At 41.8% G+C, this 20,376-nt stretch overlaps 1 protein-coding gene across 1 annotated transcript in view; it reads left to right on the forward strand.

Moving 5' to 3' along the window:
* eva1aa (eva-1 homolog A, regulator of programmed cell death a) overlaps positions 1-20,376 on the forward strand; it is a gene marked incomplete at its 5' end in the record, with an annotated part of 69,014 nt that overhangs the window by 13,797 nt on the left and 34,841 nt on the right. The window contains 4 exons of the mRNA XM_080514184.1: positions 5,741-5,964; positions 7,311-7,434; positions 9,694-9,846; positions 17,644-17,787. Coding sequence (XP_080370310.1) covers positions 5,741-5,964; positions 7,311-7,434; positions 9,694-9,846; positions 17,644-17,787 — 645 coding nt within the window. The remainder of the gene's footprint in view (positions 1-5,740; positions 5,965-7,310; positions 7,435-9,693; positions 9,847-17,643; positions 17,788-20,376) is intronic.

The raw sequence follows: 20,376 nt of genomic DNA on the forward strand, positions 1-20,376 counted from the left end.
AGTTTTGACCACATATGATTTACAGCTGATGGCTGTTTTATCTGAAAGTTATACCATACTGCAGGCCTGTGCGCCGCCTCTGTGGTTTGCGGAGGAAAGTAATTACAACGCGGCCTAAAGCCAGCCGCTCTGGCCTTTTCGACTTTGCCTGCCACATCCTGAAAGCAGTGGCTGTGCTTTTAAAAGATCTGCCGTCTTGTCGCCGTACAACCTTTTTCCTCCGAACCAATTTGCTGTTTTTCTCCTCTTGTTCATTTAAAATCCTCTTCTTTTTTTTTTTGTCTATTTAAAACACTCAATCACTGTGTTTCAAACATACTATTTTAAAAGAACAAATTGAACTCCCTAAAATAAAACTGAATATTTAACTATTGATAGCCATGCTGGTGCAGTGTGGTGGCTGGCACACTCGCTTTATTATGAGAAAATCATGGGTTTTGAGTTTGGACTAGGAGTTTTTGTATTGAGTTTACATGTACTCCAGTTTTTCTTTTTCCCCACAGGTCAAAAACATGCATGGGAGGTTATTCGGTGACTCTAAATTGCCTGTAAATGTGAATATGAGGGTGAACGAATATCTGTCTGTATAAAGCTGCATAAAAGATGGATGGATGGATGTATACATTAGAAAGAAATTGTAAATATTCTTGTGGGCATGGGGAGGTCGTATGCACAAGCATGACAATTGTCATTGTAAGACATTTATGTCGGCATGGAAACTGGTGCTTAAGTACAAATAAATAAATTACCTGACTGCACGTTATATACAGCTCAATTTATTCCCATTGAATTAATTTAAATTTTTGAAGCTTAAACAGAAAGTCTCATTCAAATGTTGTTGATGTAACTTGATCGCCCTTCAACTGCTGCACCTTCAATGCGGATAAATCTTTCTGTCAAATTCTCTAATCCTTTCACTTTAACTACGGACAACATAAGGGGACATTTTCAGGAATGTGGGAGAGTAGGAAGAAAAGTGGGAAAAAGTTCAAACTCATCAGAAACATAAATATTCTTGTGAAATGCAGATTGCTGAAAAATTTACTTAAGTACAGTAACAAAGTGGATTCCATCAACCACTTTCCTTACACATCATTCAAATTCATCTTTGTTTTTACATCAGTCACCTCCTTTTCCGTTTCATCTCCGCCAGCTTTCTTTATAGCATTGCTGGAGTGTGGCCTGTGTCTTTGAGGCGAACCTCAACTTTTCCTCCGGATAACCACTTGAAGGGAATTCCTCTTCTAGCACCAGGCCTACAGCTTTGCTTCTTTGAACATTTGATGGTTTGTTGGCTATAATTTGCTTAAAATAACACCAATAAAGTTATGAATCCGTAAATGCCTAAATACCTAATATACCAAGATGAATTGCGGTGCAGTCTTTGATTTCTTCACATGAAGAAATTCTAGAGAACTTAATTTTTATGGAATCCAGATGAATCTTTTACTTGTTGCGCAATATTTGTGTGTGTTCTTGCAGTAGCACTTCAAAGTCTGTAGATTCTCTCTAAACTACAATGTAAACAGTCACTTTTGTGGCATTAAGATAAGCTGTGTTATTGATATATTATGCATATTTACAAGCGTATGCATTCTTGCACAGTCCAAGAGGCTTTACAAACATTGCTTCACTTGCAACAAAAAGCTAAGTCAAAGTAGAAAGCAGCTAAACAAGCGCAACATTGAATCAACAGTATTATACCTGTCAGGAGTACTTGCAGTGAATAGTTTATTCTTCAGGCCTGACCAATAGGAAGAGGCTGCGTCTTTCAAAAAGTGGGGAAAGCCCTGAGTGTGAGTGACAGAGCCTCCACCTGAACTGCTTCAATCCACCCTCTTTTACTTCTTCTTTCTCTTCCTCCTCCGCCTCCTCCTCCCACCTCAGTCCATGTCAGAAGTACCTGTCGTATTCTCTCCGAGCAGACACTGAACACCTCGGCTTAGTCGACCATGAGAAGAATTAGTTAGAGCTTCCTCCCAGGCTGACCTGAAAGGAGAGACAGGTAAGATTGCAGCAGAGGCTCCTGCTTCGGGGGGGAACACTTATGTGCTTTACCTCCACATGCACAAGTCACAATGGAGTATTTTCAGCTTACCTAACCACACTCAAAATTGCTAGTTCTGAGTGTCGTTTGGAAGTTTGCTGATAATCAAAGATCCTAGTTGCAGAAATCGTTCCCCAACCGGCCTCTTTCTAGGTCATGTTGACACAACACAGTGGCCCGTCACTAATCTCCATCATACCTGACCTCCTCCATTACCGGGTCAGACTTGAGGGTCATCACATGACCGCAAATGAGGAAGTAATAATCAGAAGCACTGATGTTTTTTAACTCTGTGATTGGCTGAAAGATTGTGGACATGCCTGCCCTCTGACAAGTTAAGTTGCATCATATGATGAGGCGCCATGCCTGCTGGAGAACACATACAAAGGGCAGGTGCAGGGGCGGTTTCCTATCTTGCTTGCGAAGAGATTAAATGGGACTTTTTTCAACCAAATGCAGGACGAGAGTCACCTGTTTGTATACGAAAAGCGCTGCGGCCACAACCTCCTGTCTTTTAATGAGCGGATAAACAAACCGGTAGACATAATAGTGTAGTTCTTTTGTGAAGGGAAAGGGCAGGGAGCTAGTTAAAGAAGGAGTCTGGCCCCACATGAAAAGAATCACTGAGGGAAAAGGGAGGAGGAGAAGGAGAGACGCTTGGGTGTTCTTCCTGCATTGTTCAACATTCTGCCTTTGAGGGACACCTGTCATTGGCTGGGCGGTCTACGCAGGTGCCTTAAACCCGCCTGATTTGTTGCGCTTGAAAAGAGGACTCAGTCAACAGGTAACGTAAAGGGAACAATAGTGATGATCTTGGAGAAGCGAGAGAGAAAGAGAGAGAGAGAGAGTCAGGGTGGGATGGTGGAAAATGAAATGAATTCTTCTGAAAAGCACCTGAGGGTTAGTGTGAGATAATCTGTTTGCCTTTTACTCCCGTTGCTCTTTTGCAGGGCGGAGGAAGGTGTATCGGTGTGTTTGTGTTGCTCAAAGTGTTACCTAAGAATCGCGTTCTCCAGAAACTCCACCTCCAAAGTGGCGAATTTCCTTATCAGTCCCCGGCCCTCTCCGTTTTACCCCTCTTCCCAACCTCGTCAGTTTCCATGGTTTCGCGGCCTCAGCCCAGGCCCGGCTAAACTGCAGGGCCGCGCAGACTCGTGGTCTCTCATGGCACTGGCGCTCTGCCAAGAACCAGCTCCTAATAATGTGATACTGTTACAACATCACTACACACCCTGACTCAGGGAGCCAAACAGCGGGGGCTTGTTCGTACCACGTTGTTTGTGTTGACGTTTTCGATACGTGTGTCTATGTGTCTCTATGTAGGTGTGTGTGTATGTGTGTGTGTGTGTGTGTGGTCCCGCTGCCAAGGGGAATGCCAAGTTCTCTCTCACCCTTTGTGGAATGTGGCTAGCAAATGAGACCTGTGTGTGTGAGTGGGAGATTACTGTGAGGAAAGAGCAACTGGCCTAACATTAGCCTAGCAAAATGAACAGAACCAAAATTGGAATAAAGAGTGTAACTCAAGTTTGTAAATACACAAAGGTGACTGAAACGGCCTCAAATTGCATGATGTTGTAAGGTTATGCATTATTGTAATGCCACCACTTTAGCGCAGTACTGCTGTAGTAGCTAATTGCTATTTGGAAATAAGGACCACAGTAGCAATTTCTGAAGCGAAAGCATTAGTTTTGTTGTAAAACAGTTCTAGAGTTCCTTTCTCTCTCAGACCTGCTCTCTTAGCCGACTATTAGCTTTGGCTTGATCGAATGCTGACGCCTCTAATGAAGAGCAACTCTGTTACTATTTCACTTAACTCATATTTCTCGTAAGATAACTAAGCTGTATTAAACATCTGGAGGTCAGTTTGTTGCTTCTTCTCAATGTCATTAGTTCACACATTTGTTTATTATAACAATCGTTATTTACAGATTATAGAGCATGTTCCAACACATAATAGATGCAACATTGGCTGATCTGGCTGACCCAACTCTCCAATAATTCAGCTATGAACATATTATTAAGACACACAAAAGTGGCAGTAATTATTTAAATGCTAGTTACATTAGCTTTTTTTTTTTTTTTGAAGAAAGGAAGAAGATTGTATTGATGCCCTGAGTGAAACTGTGCCACAGTGCTGTGCCTGGGGAGCTGTTGGTGATCAAATGAAATATTTATTACAGAAAAAATAACAAAATAATTTTTTCAAAATGTATCATATCCAAAATTAAGAGATTGTCTGCATTTGTTTTGAAGTTCGAGCACCCGTGAAATAGTGTGAGTTAAGGTTGCGTGTACACGTACTCCACCAAGCCGCAGGTGGGTAGTTTAATAACCATCTCCATTTAGAATGGGGCTGACCTTTTAAAGCCAGAGAATGTCTTGTTTCCCTTCCTCCTTTTAACTGTGGCCATGGTGATAAAGGGACAATGGGTGTGTTTGGTTTGCATGCATTGGTCCATGGGTGCTAATGTGCGTTTGAGAGAGCAAGGTTTTACTGTTATTTCCTCCTTCCTACCAGGCACTAATCAAATAAAAGTAATTGAATCACAGTGTGTCCACTTTGTGACTGTGCATGAGTGCTCGTGTGTGTGTGTTCATGTGTCAGTAAATGTGTTTGCGGAGCACTTAGTGGAGAGTGAAGCAGGAGCTCAATTTGGAACCCATTTTCAGTTGTTTCAAAGTAGATGTAACGTATGTTTCACCACAGAATTCAAATGAAGTGTCTCCATTTACTTTGGATGTGGCACATCTTATTGTTTTAAAACTAAAGAGATAGTCTTTCCAGCTTGGGGTTTCAAAGTTAACAGCTGTAGAACTGGAAGACGCTAAGACTTTAAGTATTCCCCCTATACAGCAGTCGGCTCATAAAAGAGCCAGATAAGACCAGAAAGACATTATATGACAGTGGCGAGGAGATGAACGCTCTCCTTTATCTGCTTCCTTCTCACAGGCTGGAATGTTAATGGAGGCTTTGTGACGGGTTCAGTTCTCTTGAGTGACTGACGGGTCGACTGGCATCCCTCAAAGACCCTTAATGGGATATAAGGGTTAGTGTATAGGAGTGCTTTTTTTAAAGAATGAAATTCTTTTCTCAATAAGCAGCAACCAATTAAAACACCTAGTGCTTGTTCTATTTCAGTAATGTTCATGTTGACAAGCCTACAGCTTGCTTACATAGCGTGAGATGGTATCTTAACGAGAGAAAGCATAATGCAAAAAGAAACCATAGTGGCACAGAAAGATAGGTCCATCTATATATCAGTTAATCTAGATAAATAGATGGAACAATGAACTGCTTAAGTTTTACTTTACCCTGCTTGTAAGATGCTAGTCTTGGTCTGTGGCCAAGCTTGGGGAACACTGCAGGATTTACTGTATCCTTGTACAAAGACTGCGGTATTTTAAGGGTTTTTATCTAACAGTCTGTTCTGCTGCCATGACTGGAGGGCAAACACCAGCAGCAGAATCAGTTAAAGCTTTACTGTTTCTGGTGTTGTGCTATTCAAAATCTAGACTTGGCCGTGACATATTCACTACCTGCTAAAATTGACCATTCAGCAGCAGGAGAATGCTTCGGTATGCCTTTTCCCAAGACGGTTCTTTTATCAAATTTTCTTTACAAACAAACAAAATGAGCCTGCATTTTTATGAATCCCCTTGTCTATTGTGATGTTTTGTCACCTCATCTCACAGGTTACCTGTCCAAAGTGCTGAAGAACTACACTGAGCAAGCTTGTGACGGAGACTTTCTCTCTGTTCACTGCCCGCCCCGCACCACCATCACGGTCCAGTCGGCTTTCTACGGAAAAAGAGGAGCGCCTGATCTTCAACAGTGTCCTCAGACCTACCAGGCCCTCCTCGGTTCATACAACTCTTGGGACGATGACCGATATTGTTCCGTTTCTACAGCACTACAGGTAGGAAATTGAGCTCATGCATTCCTTTTTCATTAGCAAATCTTCACATTGCTGAAACGGCAATGATTATGTTAATAGCTATTATTACCTTGAGCTCTCCCAAGCGTCTGCGCAAGCCTGTCAGGTTTATTAAGAGTGACTCAGATGCATCACAGGTCACGATCCCACTCACAACGTTGCATTCATTTAGTCTATTAGTCCCTTTTTAGCCCACTCACACAGCCTCAGTTCTCCCTCTGGGAGAGAGCGTGCTGTAAAATGGTCAACTGGACCGAGGGTTACATTTTGGAGGACTGCTGATTATGTAATGCTTTGTGGGGAGGTTTTCCAGCAAATTACACTCACTAAAGAGAACGCTGGCTTGTATGTTCCCGTGACACAAAGCGATTTCATGGGGTCTTTGCCTGAGCATCCTCTCCTAAATTGGGATGTGGTCGGGCTAGAAGGCCCGCTTTGCTGCACCAACACAAACACACACAAACACATCCTGTTCAGTATTCATTTAGTTGTTTGGTTTATTCTTAGACCCGCTGCCTTTTAGCATTGAACACCCACCGTTTTCATAATGGACAGGACAGCCATGAATGCACAGACACAGAGCAAGCATTGTGCTGAAGTGAGAGAATGACTGACTGCTGTGCCACCCACATGAGCACAGCCCCCACCGTGCCACCTGTTCATGACCCTTGATTTGTTGACATCACAGCAGGACTTTCTCCACATAAAAACCTTCAATTTCTGACAACAGGCTTTCTCCTGTTTTGTGGGCTGCTTAATAGCAATCCCTTTGCTTAACTGTGTTTGAATGGAGATGAAAGAACAGATAAATACATATTGTAAAAACTTTACCTTTATCTAACAAATATTGTGAAATTTGACTCTCACGGCAATAAGGGGTGTTTCAGGAGGATATACACATTTTTCCCCGTATTTCAGTATGTTTTTAGTGGCTACCATCAGTGCTGCATTCCTCTTTTCACTGTTAAATCCTTGAAGGGCTCCGCGCAGGATTCGTTCAGTCATTTCTCAGCCAATTCGGATTTCTGAAGAATGTCATAAGTTGGAATTGGCTCACCTGGGTTAAAGCAGGCTAAAAAAAAGTAATGAAACCAAAGTTGCAAAATGATGCCAGGGAATGAGTCGAGTGAAGTTCTCCAGAATTTGCTTTGTTTTATTTTCTTTTCCACTTACCTGCTCCTCTCCACCATATTCCCATGGCTATAAGCGAACTGTTTGAAGTGGTTTTAGGTTTGCCTGCTGCTGGTCTCACCATCGGCGGCTCATTGTTCTCCCTCTAAATCTGTCTTTGGTCCTCTCCCGCTCCCTGTCACTCTTTCCTTCTTTAGAAAATGCTGGACGAGTGCCAAGACAGAAGGAGCTGTCAAGTCCTTGTCAACAGCCGTGTGTTTGGGACAGACCAGTGTCCTGGCAGCAGTAAATACCTCATTGTTTGGTACAAATGCAGACCTAGTAAGTCCCTCATCGCCCTGTATCATCACAGTGACACACATGTCTGTTCTACTCATCTCGTCAGCCATTCTGTATGTTTTCTTTCACACACCTCCACATTTGGGCAAAGCACTTCATGGGTGGGGTCAGTTCAATTGTATTGGGAGATAAAATAAACAAAACAGATTCCAACATTAACAATCAAAGGAAATCCAGATCCACATCTTATTCCATTGCGTTTTCAAGCAGGCAAACAGTTACCCTTTTCTCTCCAAATTATGTGCAATATAAAACGGTAAAAAGATTCCCTCTTTTAAGGCATGTAATTTCATCTTTCTGATCTGAATCTTTTTTCCACAACCATATATTGACCCCATGAAGTCATCTTCTGGCTCCATGTTTGGCTGATTTAAACTACTCTGACTTCAGTATGGACTTCAGAGTTCTCATTTCAATTGTCTATGAATGACGTAACGGATTAGCACCTTCTTTTATTTCTGAATGCCTAACGTAATATTTTCTATTTTGTGACTGTGGTCATTCCATTTTTAAAGACAAGCAGTTGTGACGAGATTTGTTTTTGTTGATCTGGTGTTAAGTTCTGTGATCATGTGTCGTACAGTGGGAGAGGTTCACAGACGTGCAACCAAAGACAACCTGAAATAATGAGTTTCACAAATTCTATTATGTCAATGTCAAATGCTGCTCCACATTCTCGGTCTCTGTATCTGTGTAATTTTCAAATCATCCAGATAATGTCAGGTCTAACTTTTGCCATGTATGTAAATATGAGAGCAACTGTAGGATTTGTGGTTTAAAGCAAATGTTTATGAGTTGCATAGATATCACATTTTGGTGACACTATAACTTCATCATGTGGTGAACAAGTTTCATCCCCCAATCTTCACCGTTTCATTCAAATCTGGGCTGTGGGGGAGTGACGCAAATCCCAGTTCACTATTGGGGAAAGCGGAGTACAGCCTGGACAAGTCGCCAGTCCATCACAGCAACTATATGTTACCAGTATTAAAAAGCAGCCTAAAATTATTTTATTTAAATGATAATTTTCTTAAATATTATTAGTTTTTAGCTTTTGTCTGTTTTCTCATTTTATTTTCGTTTTAATTGACTTTATATGATCAATCATTATTTTTGTTTTTTTTATATCAACTAATCTTATAATTTATTAGTTTTTATTGATAGAGTTTACTCTTTTTTTAATTGCATCTGACATATTTAGTCTTCCCCAGTCTTATTACTTATTTTTTCATCTTTTGACTCCCAATTTTTCAATTAAAGAATCACGTCACATAGTGCAGAGTACATGTTTGGTATTTGTAATTCAATCCTCAATGATTCATTTCCTCCTTCATGCTGTTCTTTGGAATTCAGAGATCAAATTTAAGTGTCACTTTGTTTATCTATTTGACTCACAGAGATTTTCTCACTTTGTTAAAGAGAAAAATACTCTTTCTGTGTCTCTCCCTTTATCCTTTTTTCTCAACGTGAGCCAGGAAGCTCAGAGTATCACCCCAGAGGGGAGCCACAACAAAGCTGTAATCCCACCCAGATTCTGGTGGTTCAGGCGCTGTGTTGAGCCGAGCTGCACTGAGCCTTGCAAAAGTTCACACTAGAGTGACCACAAGTGAGAATTAATCCACTGATCCCCCCCCCCTCTGCCCTCCCTGCTTTATTTTATTCCTGCACCAAACCCCGGGGCCAATCAACAGGTCTTTGTTCACTGTCACTTAACCAATGACTTCTCAGGGAAGGAGAGAAAGACCACATGGGATGTTAGTGGAGTGCAACGGGCAGGTGTCACCGCCCCTGAAAGCAAAGGTGGTTGTGGGGGGAAGCGAAGAGTGTGACAGAGGACGGGAGTGAATCCGTCATCGGGAGAGATACCCAGCCGAACCTGCTCATTTTCCCTGCTCTTTCTTCTGCTCTGCATTCCTGTTCCACTCCCCTCATGGATGGAGAAACGGCTGCCGTTGTGTTTTTATTTGCAGGCCAGTGAAGCTGCTCCTTCCTGTCACAGGTCACTTTGGCAGGATGTGCATGAGGAATGCCAATGCGTGGCTCTACATGTCCGCTGAGCCACTCTCCCTCAGTCATTGTCCGGAATGAACCGAAAGACACTAGACTATCATTGACTGTTGCAAAGCTTAATTTTATAAATATGCCATTGATGGTGTTGATTTAATGTTTTGCCAACTAATTCTGCTCTCTCTCTCTCTCTCTACTCCCCCCCCCCAAAAAAAAAAAAAAAAAAAACTACAGATGAGTATAAGAGCAAGGTGGTCTGTGAGGAGGAGAGGATGAGGCTGAGTTGTAAACGTGGTATGCAAATTGCCGTTTACTCAGCCATGTTTGGCCGAACTCAGCAAGGCACCCTGGAGTGCCCCCTTCACCACAGGAGGGCTCCGTCAGTAGGTGAGACGACTTCTTACTCTCACTTTTAGTTTGCACGTATAAAGATGGTGATTAATCTCCTACAGTTATTTTTGACACTTACAATAGTGTTACTGTCAGTTCTTGTTCATGTGGCTGCTTATGATTGGATGGTGGTGATGATGATGATGATGATTATGATGATGATGGTGATGATGATGTGCACAATTATAGCAAGCCAGTTTGAATAGTCTTAATTGGTTCAAATCCAGTCGAATGATTTCCTGTGAGTTTTCATGTTTGTCCTTGTGTGTCCAGGGGTTTCTTCAGGTGCTTCTGGTTTAAAACATGACTGTCCTGTTAATAGGTGACTCTAAATTGACAATATGAATGTGAATGTCTATTGTTGTCAGTCTCTGTGTGTTTATCCTGTGATGGAACGGTGACCTGCATTTTTTTTTTGTCACAAAACAATTTTTGTAATGTTTTGTATGCAGAAAAAAATATTTTATTGCTGAACATTGTTGAAGCAGGTCAACATTTACCACAGTCACTTTGATTAAAAACCCTGTGAAGTAGAGACAGGTCAGCTGACTTTGGTCCCCAATATGATAAAACACATTGACACTAACTATAAATTTGCCCATTGCCATGTCAGAGAAATGACTGATGCCTGTTGCTTTCGTACGAATTGCCCAAGACTTCTAATAAATACAGTAATACAAGTGAAGTATTAAGAATGTTCCATGAATAACGGTCAACTACGTGTTTGTTTTTCCAGTATTCATACACTGTATTCACAGATTGCTCTTTTTTAGTGATGATGGGGTTGTCCAGTGGAAAAATATTATTGCCTATATTCAATAGTTTGGAGGTCAGTTGGAGGTCAGGGGAGGAGTGACATTTCATACCTGAAGACACAAGCTGGGAATGTAAATCAAGTCTGCTTGTTTTTGCATGACGTTAAAATAAGCCTCCTTGTCCTGCACATCTTGCTGCTCTTGCCAAAGTGCAAAACATGCCGAGCCTTATTAGAGCAGAACCTCGGAGCAGAAGCGGAAAATCAAGCAATTTATATTGATGAGCTTTACAAGCTGGGACTCGAACACCTCTGAACTGCATTATGGGCTATAAAAGCTGCTGCGTTCATAATGTCTACTGAGCTTCCCCTTCTTGTTTTTTTGGCTTGACTGATATTGGCCTGAGTTCATGTTGCGGTTTGATAGACTTCAGTATTTCCTCTTCAACTGCACACCCACCTCTACCTTTCCTATTTACACTTCTACCACAATCAGTGAATGATGATTCACTTTTGAAATTATAATTATTGTTTAGGATGTCTTCTTTTTTTGTGTGAATGCATTCAGCGATATCTAAAACCAGCACTCCAGAGTAAGGTAGACTCAAACAAACATGCATGCATTGCCAGGGGAGCAGGCTGGAATGTGGATCAGATGTCTCTGTCATCCAAAGTGGAGTTGGACCCGGAGAAAAGGGACATATTGAGTTCCTTTGAAGAACATGTATGTGTGTGTGTGTGTGTGTGTGTGTGTGTGTGTGTGTGTGTGTGCGTGCGTGCGTGCGTGCGTGCGTGCGCGCGTGCGCGCGTGCGTGCGTGCGTGCGACATCCCGATGTACCCTTGCCCTTGTTTAGGGGAATGTTAATGACTTTAATCTTGGATCCATGACAATAATTAGTATAACCATAGCTGCTGTGGCGGTGGCCTTGGGCTCTTTGCCAGGCAGCTCATTTATTTAGTTTTAGTCGTGAATCTATAGGTGGAAACGGACACTCAGGTTTATTCTGGTAAATAAGTAGTCCAGGCTAGTCTAAGCAAACATTTGTGTGTCTGAGCCTTTGTGCGTCCTCTCTTCTTTATTACAGAAGTGTCAGGATGAGGTTGACGGGCTGACACAGGCGTCAGTCATTGGGTAATCAGAGACAGATATAAAAGAATGGCATTGTGTGAGTTTGTATGCACATCCCTGTGTGTTATTGTGCTCTATATGAGCACTGAGGGCTTCCTTTGAAGCAGTTTCCCCCTCATACAGGTGGATCAGGAATGTGCAACAGGTGAGACAGGGCTGGTCCGATATCTGGTTTCTGACTCCAGATTAAGTACAGTAGCTTTTAGCGTAAAGGGAAAATTGACTCTACGGATGTGCAACTGGCAGATTAGAAGAGGTAAAAACTGGTGTTTACTGTCAACTGGCATATTAAACTCGTGTGTTGCCATCAACTGTACACTTAGACATAAACCTTGCCATTTCTCTTCTTCATTGGAGTTTGCTTTTCTGTCCCTTGATCACATCCACTTGTGTGTTTACACTCTGCAGCCTCCCACCCACCACCTCCTCAGGCTGCTCCAAACAGTCTGGCGGTGCTGGAGTGGGATTTCCCCTGTCCGCTTTATCTTTGATGTGGCTCCCATGTCACCAGGAGCAGGAAGTGAGGGTGTCTTGATTGACAGCTCAGACACACACTGTTAATTATTTTTAACTGCCTTCTCTTTGCCCACCTGAAGTGATGGAGTTATGTGCACGTGCGTCCGTGTGGCTACGCATGTCCGATTAATCCTGCGCTTGGGAGGCGCTATCTGCACAAGTTGCGTGTTTGGATTTCATCCGTCCCTAAATGTGTGTTTGAGACAAACTGCTAGGTTAAAGTAATCTCTTAAACCACACCTCTCTGGCAGGCTCATCGCTACCCGAGGTATAAGATTTACCATTGAGCTCACACAGCTGGCTGCACCTGCCCAGGTGCATTGGACATTATTTTATGCATGTTGAGTGATATTACAGTGATTTGCTTGTACGCATTTTCCCTCCTTGCACTTCTTTCAAAACAAACATTTTTGTAAAACCGGAGAATTTGGAAAAAAAAACAAACAAACCAGGCACAAACGAGAAGAACATACAAACTCGATACCGAAGGCTCCCAATTGATCTTGAAATGAGTGTATTGTTTCTGTGTGGGCCTTTTTACGCCCAACAAATCTACATTGAGTGGATTTATTTTGTGAATTCGACACTGTTCAGAGCGGCTGCCCCGTTCCTTTTTTGAACCTGAAGTAGCTAAAACAAAACACCACGTAGAAAAACAAGTGTGCACACAGAAGTAAGACCCCTTTGATCTTGTCTGTTCTTCTTCAGCGGGGCGGGAGTGGTGAGGTTGGATCTCTCTTGGTGGTGATGGAGAATCCTCAAAGTAAAAGAGAGGCCTGCCTCAGCCCTCCTCTCTCATCTGCCCCATTACCATCACACACACCTCTTGACATCCAAATAGCCCCCCATGCTTGGCATGCAAAATCTCAGACGACATTCTTGCCTCCCTTTCTTCTTTGCTTTCACTTTTGGGAGCACGCTTCAAACAAGCTCTTTAACTTTAGACGCAGGCCGATTGGCCTCTCGGATGGCCACAGTCACTTTTATAGTTGCAGAAAATGCACAGCTGCAGTTCTAATTTAACACTTTGCTGTGGAAAGCGTGCACTAGTTTTAGGTTGTGAGCAGCGCCACTGTAACTCTATCTACATTTATTACTGGCACATACAGGATTCCTGTGCTCTTTTGGACTTGACAGACATTACAAAATCAAAACTTTAAACCGGTTCAGTCCAGTTACTGCAGTAATTAACAGGTTTCAGTTACTGAATTCCCAATTGTGGATTTATGTTTCACACATTAATAACTTTCAGACTCCCCATAATATCTCATTACACTTGTGAAGTCATTGGTTCCTGCAGGGATTCACTGATAAAGTAGGTGTAGGATTGATTGTTTTCATGCCAAATGCCTCCAATGCAGTGAGATGATTCTGTAATAACACGATATCAACTTACAAACGGCTGAAGTCAATCTGCTTTTTGAGTACTTATGTTTAACTGGATGTTCTATTACTATATTATTACAAAGGTAATACATTTACAAACAATGCGTTGACGTTTCTGCAGAAGTGTAAAGGCGCGTAGGCGGAGAGTGGTTTCAAAATCACTCAAAAACAAAACATGTGCACATCTTTCTCCTCTATTTGCAGTACCCGGAAGTCACGTCTCTATAATACAGAGACTTTTAATCCCTCAACAATTACTTAGACCTCCCTATTAAATGATACTTATCGTAGGTGAGTCAGAGTGAAAGAGGAGATGGATACTCAGGGCCAGTTTTTCCACCCTTTGTATTTGAATTCCAGGAAAGGTGTGCGTAGGTGGAAGACCTGAAGGATTGTTATGAGGCGTTGCTGGGATGACTTTCTGGGAGAGGTTACTATGCGTGCGTGTGTGTGTTGATACATGTGAGTTTTGTCCACGAAGGATAAAACACACAAGCGATGACCTATATATTTGGCAGTTATTCAATCCAACCTGCATAATTCAAACCCAAATACTCACCCGAAAGAGAATTGTTCTGAAAATAAGGGCTCTCTGACAAGCGAAACTTAATGATTGGAATTGTTTGAGATATGTTTTTGTACAAGTGTTTGGATTCATGTTGGGGAAAGGTGTTCAGTGTTGATACATGTCACAAGCAAGTGGAAAGTTTACACTAAATGGAAGATGACTGATAAGAATAATAAAAGAAAGTGAGATGCTGCTGGTACAGGGCACCATATCAACACACACACTTCAGAAGCAGACCAGACAGAGAAAGACACAGTTTGAACTTCATCAACCAATGTCAGTAACTTTTGAGTCAGTGTGTGTGTGTGTTTGTGCAGGAAACTCCTCCTTTCCTCGGTCATTGCTTCTCCTGACTGTGGACCTTCTTTTCTGAACTATAGGCCTGTCCTTGTTGGGTGTGTGGAAGATGGAGGGGTGGTTACACAGGCCTGGAAAATGGTTGAGGGTAAAGGTTAGAGGTAACTGGGGTTATTCATTCCTTCGGTGTATGTGTGTGTGAGAGAGTACTGTTGTATGCTTGTCTATCTGTGTCAAAACCACTAATGAGAGCCAGAGGGGGTCAGAAATCGGGGGACGAGCGTTCAAACATAGAAATCCCATGTGCGTGTGGTGTTTGTGCTTGAGCGACAAAGAATACGTGTGTGTGTGTGTGTCTTCATCCCCCTTCGCCGCGGTAAGTCTCGAACAGTTTCTGAACCCTATTGCCCCACCCATTTTTGTGTGTGTGTGTGTGTGTGTGAGAGCCCTATGTTGAGCTAATCACCCAGCCAGGGAATCAAAGCTGCTGCTAATGGGAGCCTGTCTGTCAGTACAACCGCCCGTCAGGGTGGAAGTTTTCAACATGTCACGATGGCTCAAACAAGCCCTCTGGGAAGAAAAGGAGAAAGAGAGGGAGAGAAAGTTAAAGCACATGAGGCTTAGCAGGAGGTCGTCGTCCTGCAGCCTCAACACAAAGACAGCTGCACACACAAATGTGCAACGTTAATGGTCCGAGGACAGCGGACGCAATGAAATGAATGATCAGGCATTAGTAATGCATTGTACAAATCCTTGTTTTATTTCATTCAAAATTGAGTTTTATGATAATGAAATTTGGTTTTGGTGTGAAAACGCAGAACAGAATTTAGTTTAAAAAATTGCCCACTGCTAAACTGTTGGTTTTGAGTTGTTCTTTTCGTGGGTTCAAATCCAATTGCACCTTATTAAAAGGACAATTTGTGGTCGCTTTTAATGATCAAGATAATAAGCTGCATGTGTTTTGGTTATGAGTTGTTGGAAAGAGTAGTGTTTAGCAATCTTGCCTCACAGCGGGAATATCCCTGGTTTGACTCCAGGCTTCAGGGCCAGTCTTTGTAGTATTTTCATGTTCTCTCTCTGCACACATGAGGTTTCTCCAGGTAGTCTGGTTCCCTCCCACCTTCTTGCTTGTGTCTGTGTTGGATTAGTGAGCTGTCCAAAAGATGGATTTGTAGTCCATGATGTGGTTTGCTGTTTTATTATTTGTACATCCTGGGCAAGTGAATGTATTCAAACCTCTTGGCGATTAATGTCACTCTGTCAGCAAATGAAGTAACATTAAGCAGCAACACATAAAATACATGGAGAGTAAAATTACTTTGAATATATAGAGTTGGGATGGAGTTCAACATATAATGCTGAAACAATTCACTTCAACAATTTTCCATATTGTGTGATATTTGTTGTATTAGTATGATCATATGTATGCTTATAAAAACATTACTTCTCTTCATACCACCAGAATATTCAGTAAATATTAAGGTATCTTGATACTCACAACCATCTGTTACTTAATACAAAAATATTGTTTTGATAATTTGATAATGATATTGGAAAATGCTCAAACATATATATGTTAGGTTTAAGACGGCTGGTGACATTTCAGTTGCAGATGACTTGAATTGTGTGGAATTGTAAAAGGTTTAACCTCTGAGCTGTGTTGTTTCTTATCGAGTTACACTCGCAGGTTCCCACAGGCGTCCTCCTCTTTACTTCCTGGATAGAAATCCCTGTACGTCGATTCCAGCTGGGGGTCGTCAGGGTAGAAATTTCAACCGTGTCTAAATGGACACATAAGTTTAGGTTCACATTGTGTAAAGCAACCTAGAATCACATGTGGATTTTTAATTCTTTTTGTCAGACAAATATCAACCTGGTGTAAGACATTCCATCACTTGATTATGCCGATTATGCAGTTCCGGCTCATTACATTGATTCCCAGTGTTGACGCTGTGTACGACCACTAGATTGCCCTCATACACTTCCTGACGGGGACATTTGACCTTTGACCTGAGCAATAATTTCTTGTGGCCTGCTGACATGTGAGCCAAGCCTTAACCAGCCCGTTCTTTTAACCTTTTTTTTTTTTTTACCCTGATTTCTCTCACTGGGGCCACTGGGGCAGACAGGGCGAGAAGCCAGTGTCCACTTTCAAAGGCTCATCTCTTTGTGTTGTTTTTAGAGGTTAGATTGATCTTCAGGTCCTGAGAGGCATTCATGTGGAACTCGGGACCATCCACATTCCCACCAGACACAACAGGAGGGTCTTCATACTTCCCATGTGCTTCTCACTGAACTCATCGATGTTTACCTGGAAAATGTTCATAAACACGGTCAATTTAAATTGCTCTTTCGCTATATAATTGTCATTAGTCAGGAAAAAGTATCGGATAATCCTGGGATAATGGATAAAAAGATGTGGACGATGAGAGCTGCAGGTTGTGGAGGAGCTGATGGGTGCTTAGTGATGATGAATGAGAGGCCCATCCATCAGTCTGTCTCGTCCTCAGACACACACGCGCACACGCACACATTGGATCAGGTATCCCTTTAGATAATGTAAACCTTGGGAAGGTTTCTCTTTATGGGCCTTATATGGCAAGCGGCTCCCACGTGGGAATTGAGAGGAGACGGAGTGTGTGTGTGTGTGTGTAATTTTGCTCGGCCATCCAGTACTCTGCAGCAAGATATCAATATAAGCATGCAGTGCAGCTAAAGTAATAGTGTATAGTTCATTATTCCCAGCAGTACCTGTTAAATAGATTACTGATAAAGAGCCTGGACATATTGGCTACCTCACATTGATGCGGTTAGTGTTCTCACAGCAAGATATTCACAGTTTGAGTCTGGGTTTGTGGGCCTTTCTGTGCATGGACAGGTTTTTGATTGGGCATTTTAAGTTGATTAATGTCTCTATATTGTCTCGAGGTGTGTATATGTGTGTGACTTCACAAGTCCTTAAAAAAAAAGTTTAAAAAGTTTATTATGAATGAGTATACATCAAGTGTTGTATGTGTAGCAGTATATATCTGACATTTTAATAAATTATGTGTTCCAAATTCAAGATAAATACTGTTTCAAAATAACAGCAGGCGTTTACTGTAGAGGTTTAGTAAATGCTTTATCTGTCTTTTATTTATTAGAGTGCCAGTCCTCTGTGGCTCTTCAGGTTCTCACCGCACGCTGCCAGGGAAAGAAAAGCTGTCTGGTTCGAGCCTCCACCAAGGACTTTGGAGATCCATGTTACCCCGGGACCAGGAAGTACCTCAGTGTCATCTACACCTGTGGTGAGTCCAAACACACCTTTACTGCAGGTTTCATTTTACTGCCACTAGGGGGCAATGTTTGCTTGCTGATCAGCTTCATCCAACAAGTGAAAATAAAAGAAGCTTCTCACACACTAGGAAATTTTAGATTATAATGGTACAGTGTTACAGTAGTGTTGTTTTTTTTTTTTTCTTTCCTGACAGCACAGGAGTTAGTCACTAACTACATTGTCTCATCTGATTTTGAAGAATGTGAACTTTTCCTCTTGTCTCAAAATACTTTTCAGGAGTTTCAATGTCACAATCTCTTAAGATTTTATATGTGAGCCAATGATTTCTTGTTTGGAGCATTTTTTTTGGTGAAAAAGAGATGATGCTAGTCAAGCGTTAGCTTTTTAATATTTACTTTTTTTGACCAATTTTTTGTCTGTGAGAATGAGGAACACAACGGGTTCCCTTTTATTTATATATATATATATATATATATATATATATATATATATATATATATATATATATATATATATATATATATATATATATATATATATATATATACACCATCCCTCAACTGACCTGACCTTTTGAGGCTATAATTCAACTTGAAGGCATACTTGAATGTCGATGCACACACACACACACACACACACACACACACACACACACACACACACACACACACACACACACCCACACACCCACACACACGCACACTCGCCTGCAGCACCAGGATCTGATCAATCATCACATTGGCCTGGAGGGTCTCAAACCATCTGAATCACTGACCAGTGACCTCAAACTGGCCAGGTTTTCTCTTAGATTTGGCATTTCTATATGATCTTTTAACAAGCAGTTTTGATTTTATTGACTTTGAAATAAACCATTGGCATTAATTCTATATTGTTTATTATTTTATTGCTGGGTTTTTTTTTTTTTTTTTACATTTATTATTATTATACATTCATTTCTTGTTCCAGAATGATTGGCATCCTGTGGTTATGGGGTGCTTATTTTATTCAACGGAAGTCATATACCGTGAATGAATTGTTTCCAAAACATGACACACATGTGAGGTTGTTCTTTAAGAATCCATACATTCAGTATCCAATCAACCAACGTCAAAGCAGAGAAAAGCACCTGGACTGTGTCTGTGGTTATTCTGGAGTCGTTTGGCCTGAATCATCGCCTGACCGTCCTTATCTGTCAGTGATAAGACTATGTTGTCTCCCAACAGCTCTGGAGCTGAACTGGGTTGGTCAGTGTGTTGTTTTAGGTCTGAGACACAGCGGGGAGAGAGAGGAAGGATGTGGGATGGTGAAGCGTGGAGGGGGCCATGCTGTGACTGGGCTTGTTTGGGGCTGCTGCGGTGGGAGTTGAGAGGATTGCATGTGAGTAAATCAGGATAAATGCTGTAGGCATGAAGTCAGATCGTGCTGTAGGCTTTTGCAGAGTGATAATTTTTGGGGGTATCTGTTTTTGTTGGTGGTTGAATGTCTGTGGTATAGGATTCATTTTTGTAGGATTTTGGGGGGGATGGAGGACGTCTCTCTACATAAATGGGAGTAGTATTGTGGATGTATAGTCTGGACAATGTTTTACTGTCATTGGCACTGAAATGGAAGATTGGAAGGAACAATTGAAAAGATTTTATACAAAAATACAAACCTCTGGTCTTCTTGCTTAGAATGTTAATCACTGCAGCCACGTGGCAACGTTTTTGCTAAATAAGTATAGCAAAAATTCTGAAATGGTATGTATTGTACCTTGGTAACATCGATTTATAAGTTTAGGTTAATCGATGCATCTACTTTTTGAATGTGTGTGCATGTGTGTGTGCGAGTTTATATGCCAGCAAATGGGTTATTTGGATCACCCTGCCCCAAGAAGAGGACGTGTTACCCACTTTATTGTCCCATAATGGCCTATTTATGCTCTATTATAAGACTTGTGTCGGCTGCCAGGGGGGAAAAAAAAACATATGTGGAAAGACACTTTTATGAGTGCATGTATTTGTCTTCATATGTCTATCGTTTGGTGTGTGAGCCTCCATAGACACAGGCTCACACATGCACATCCTGGCATGGATGTGTGTTTAATTCGCAGTGCAGACGCGTCGTCAGCCTCCAGCTTCTTCCTCGCACAGGCTCAAGGGTCCTCGGGAATAACACAGCAGCAAGTTGCCTGGAACCTGCCGCTCCGTCTCCTTACAGATCACACACACCCACACACACACACACACACACACACACTCACACGTACACGCACGCACTGCACTACAGCCACTGTCAGGCTTCATTTGAATGCAACCCGAGGAGGAAGTCCCCATGATATGTCAGAAACCTACTTGTGGAGTCCCAAAGGAGAGGTAGTCAGAATGTGACAGTTGAATATTTTAATGATCAATGATCAAATGTAAACCTCATTTTAGTCCATCCTAAACTTGGGAAAATTCACTCTGGTTGTGTGCATGCTAGCATTTGACAAATGACTCTGCTTGGGGCAATTTGCTCCAAAAGTAGGTGTGCAGTATGACCCCTTTTGAAGTTTCTTCCTTGTTAAGTTTTGTTGATTAGTTTGTCAAAGGTTAAATCTTAGGTTAGGTCTTTGGAA

The sequence above is a fragment of the Blennius ocellaris genome (genome assembly GCF_963422515.1).
Source record: "Blennius ocellaris genome assembly, chromosome: 18".
NCBI classification, from domain to species: Eukaryota; Metazoa; Chordata; class Actinopteri; order Blenniiformes; family Blenniidae; genus Blennius; species Blennius ocellaris.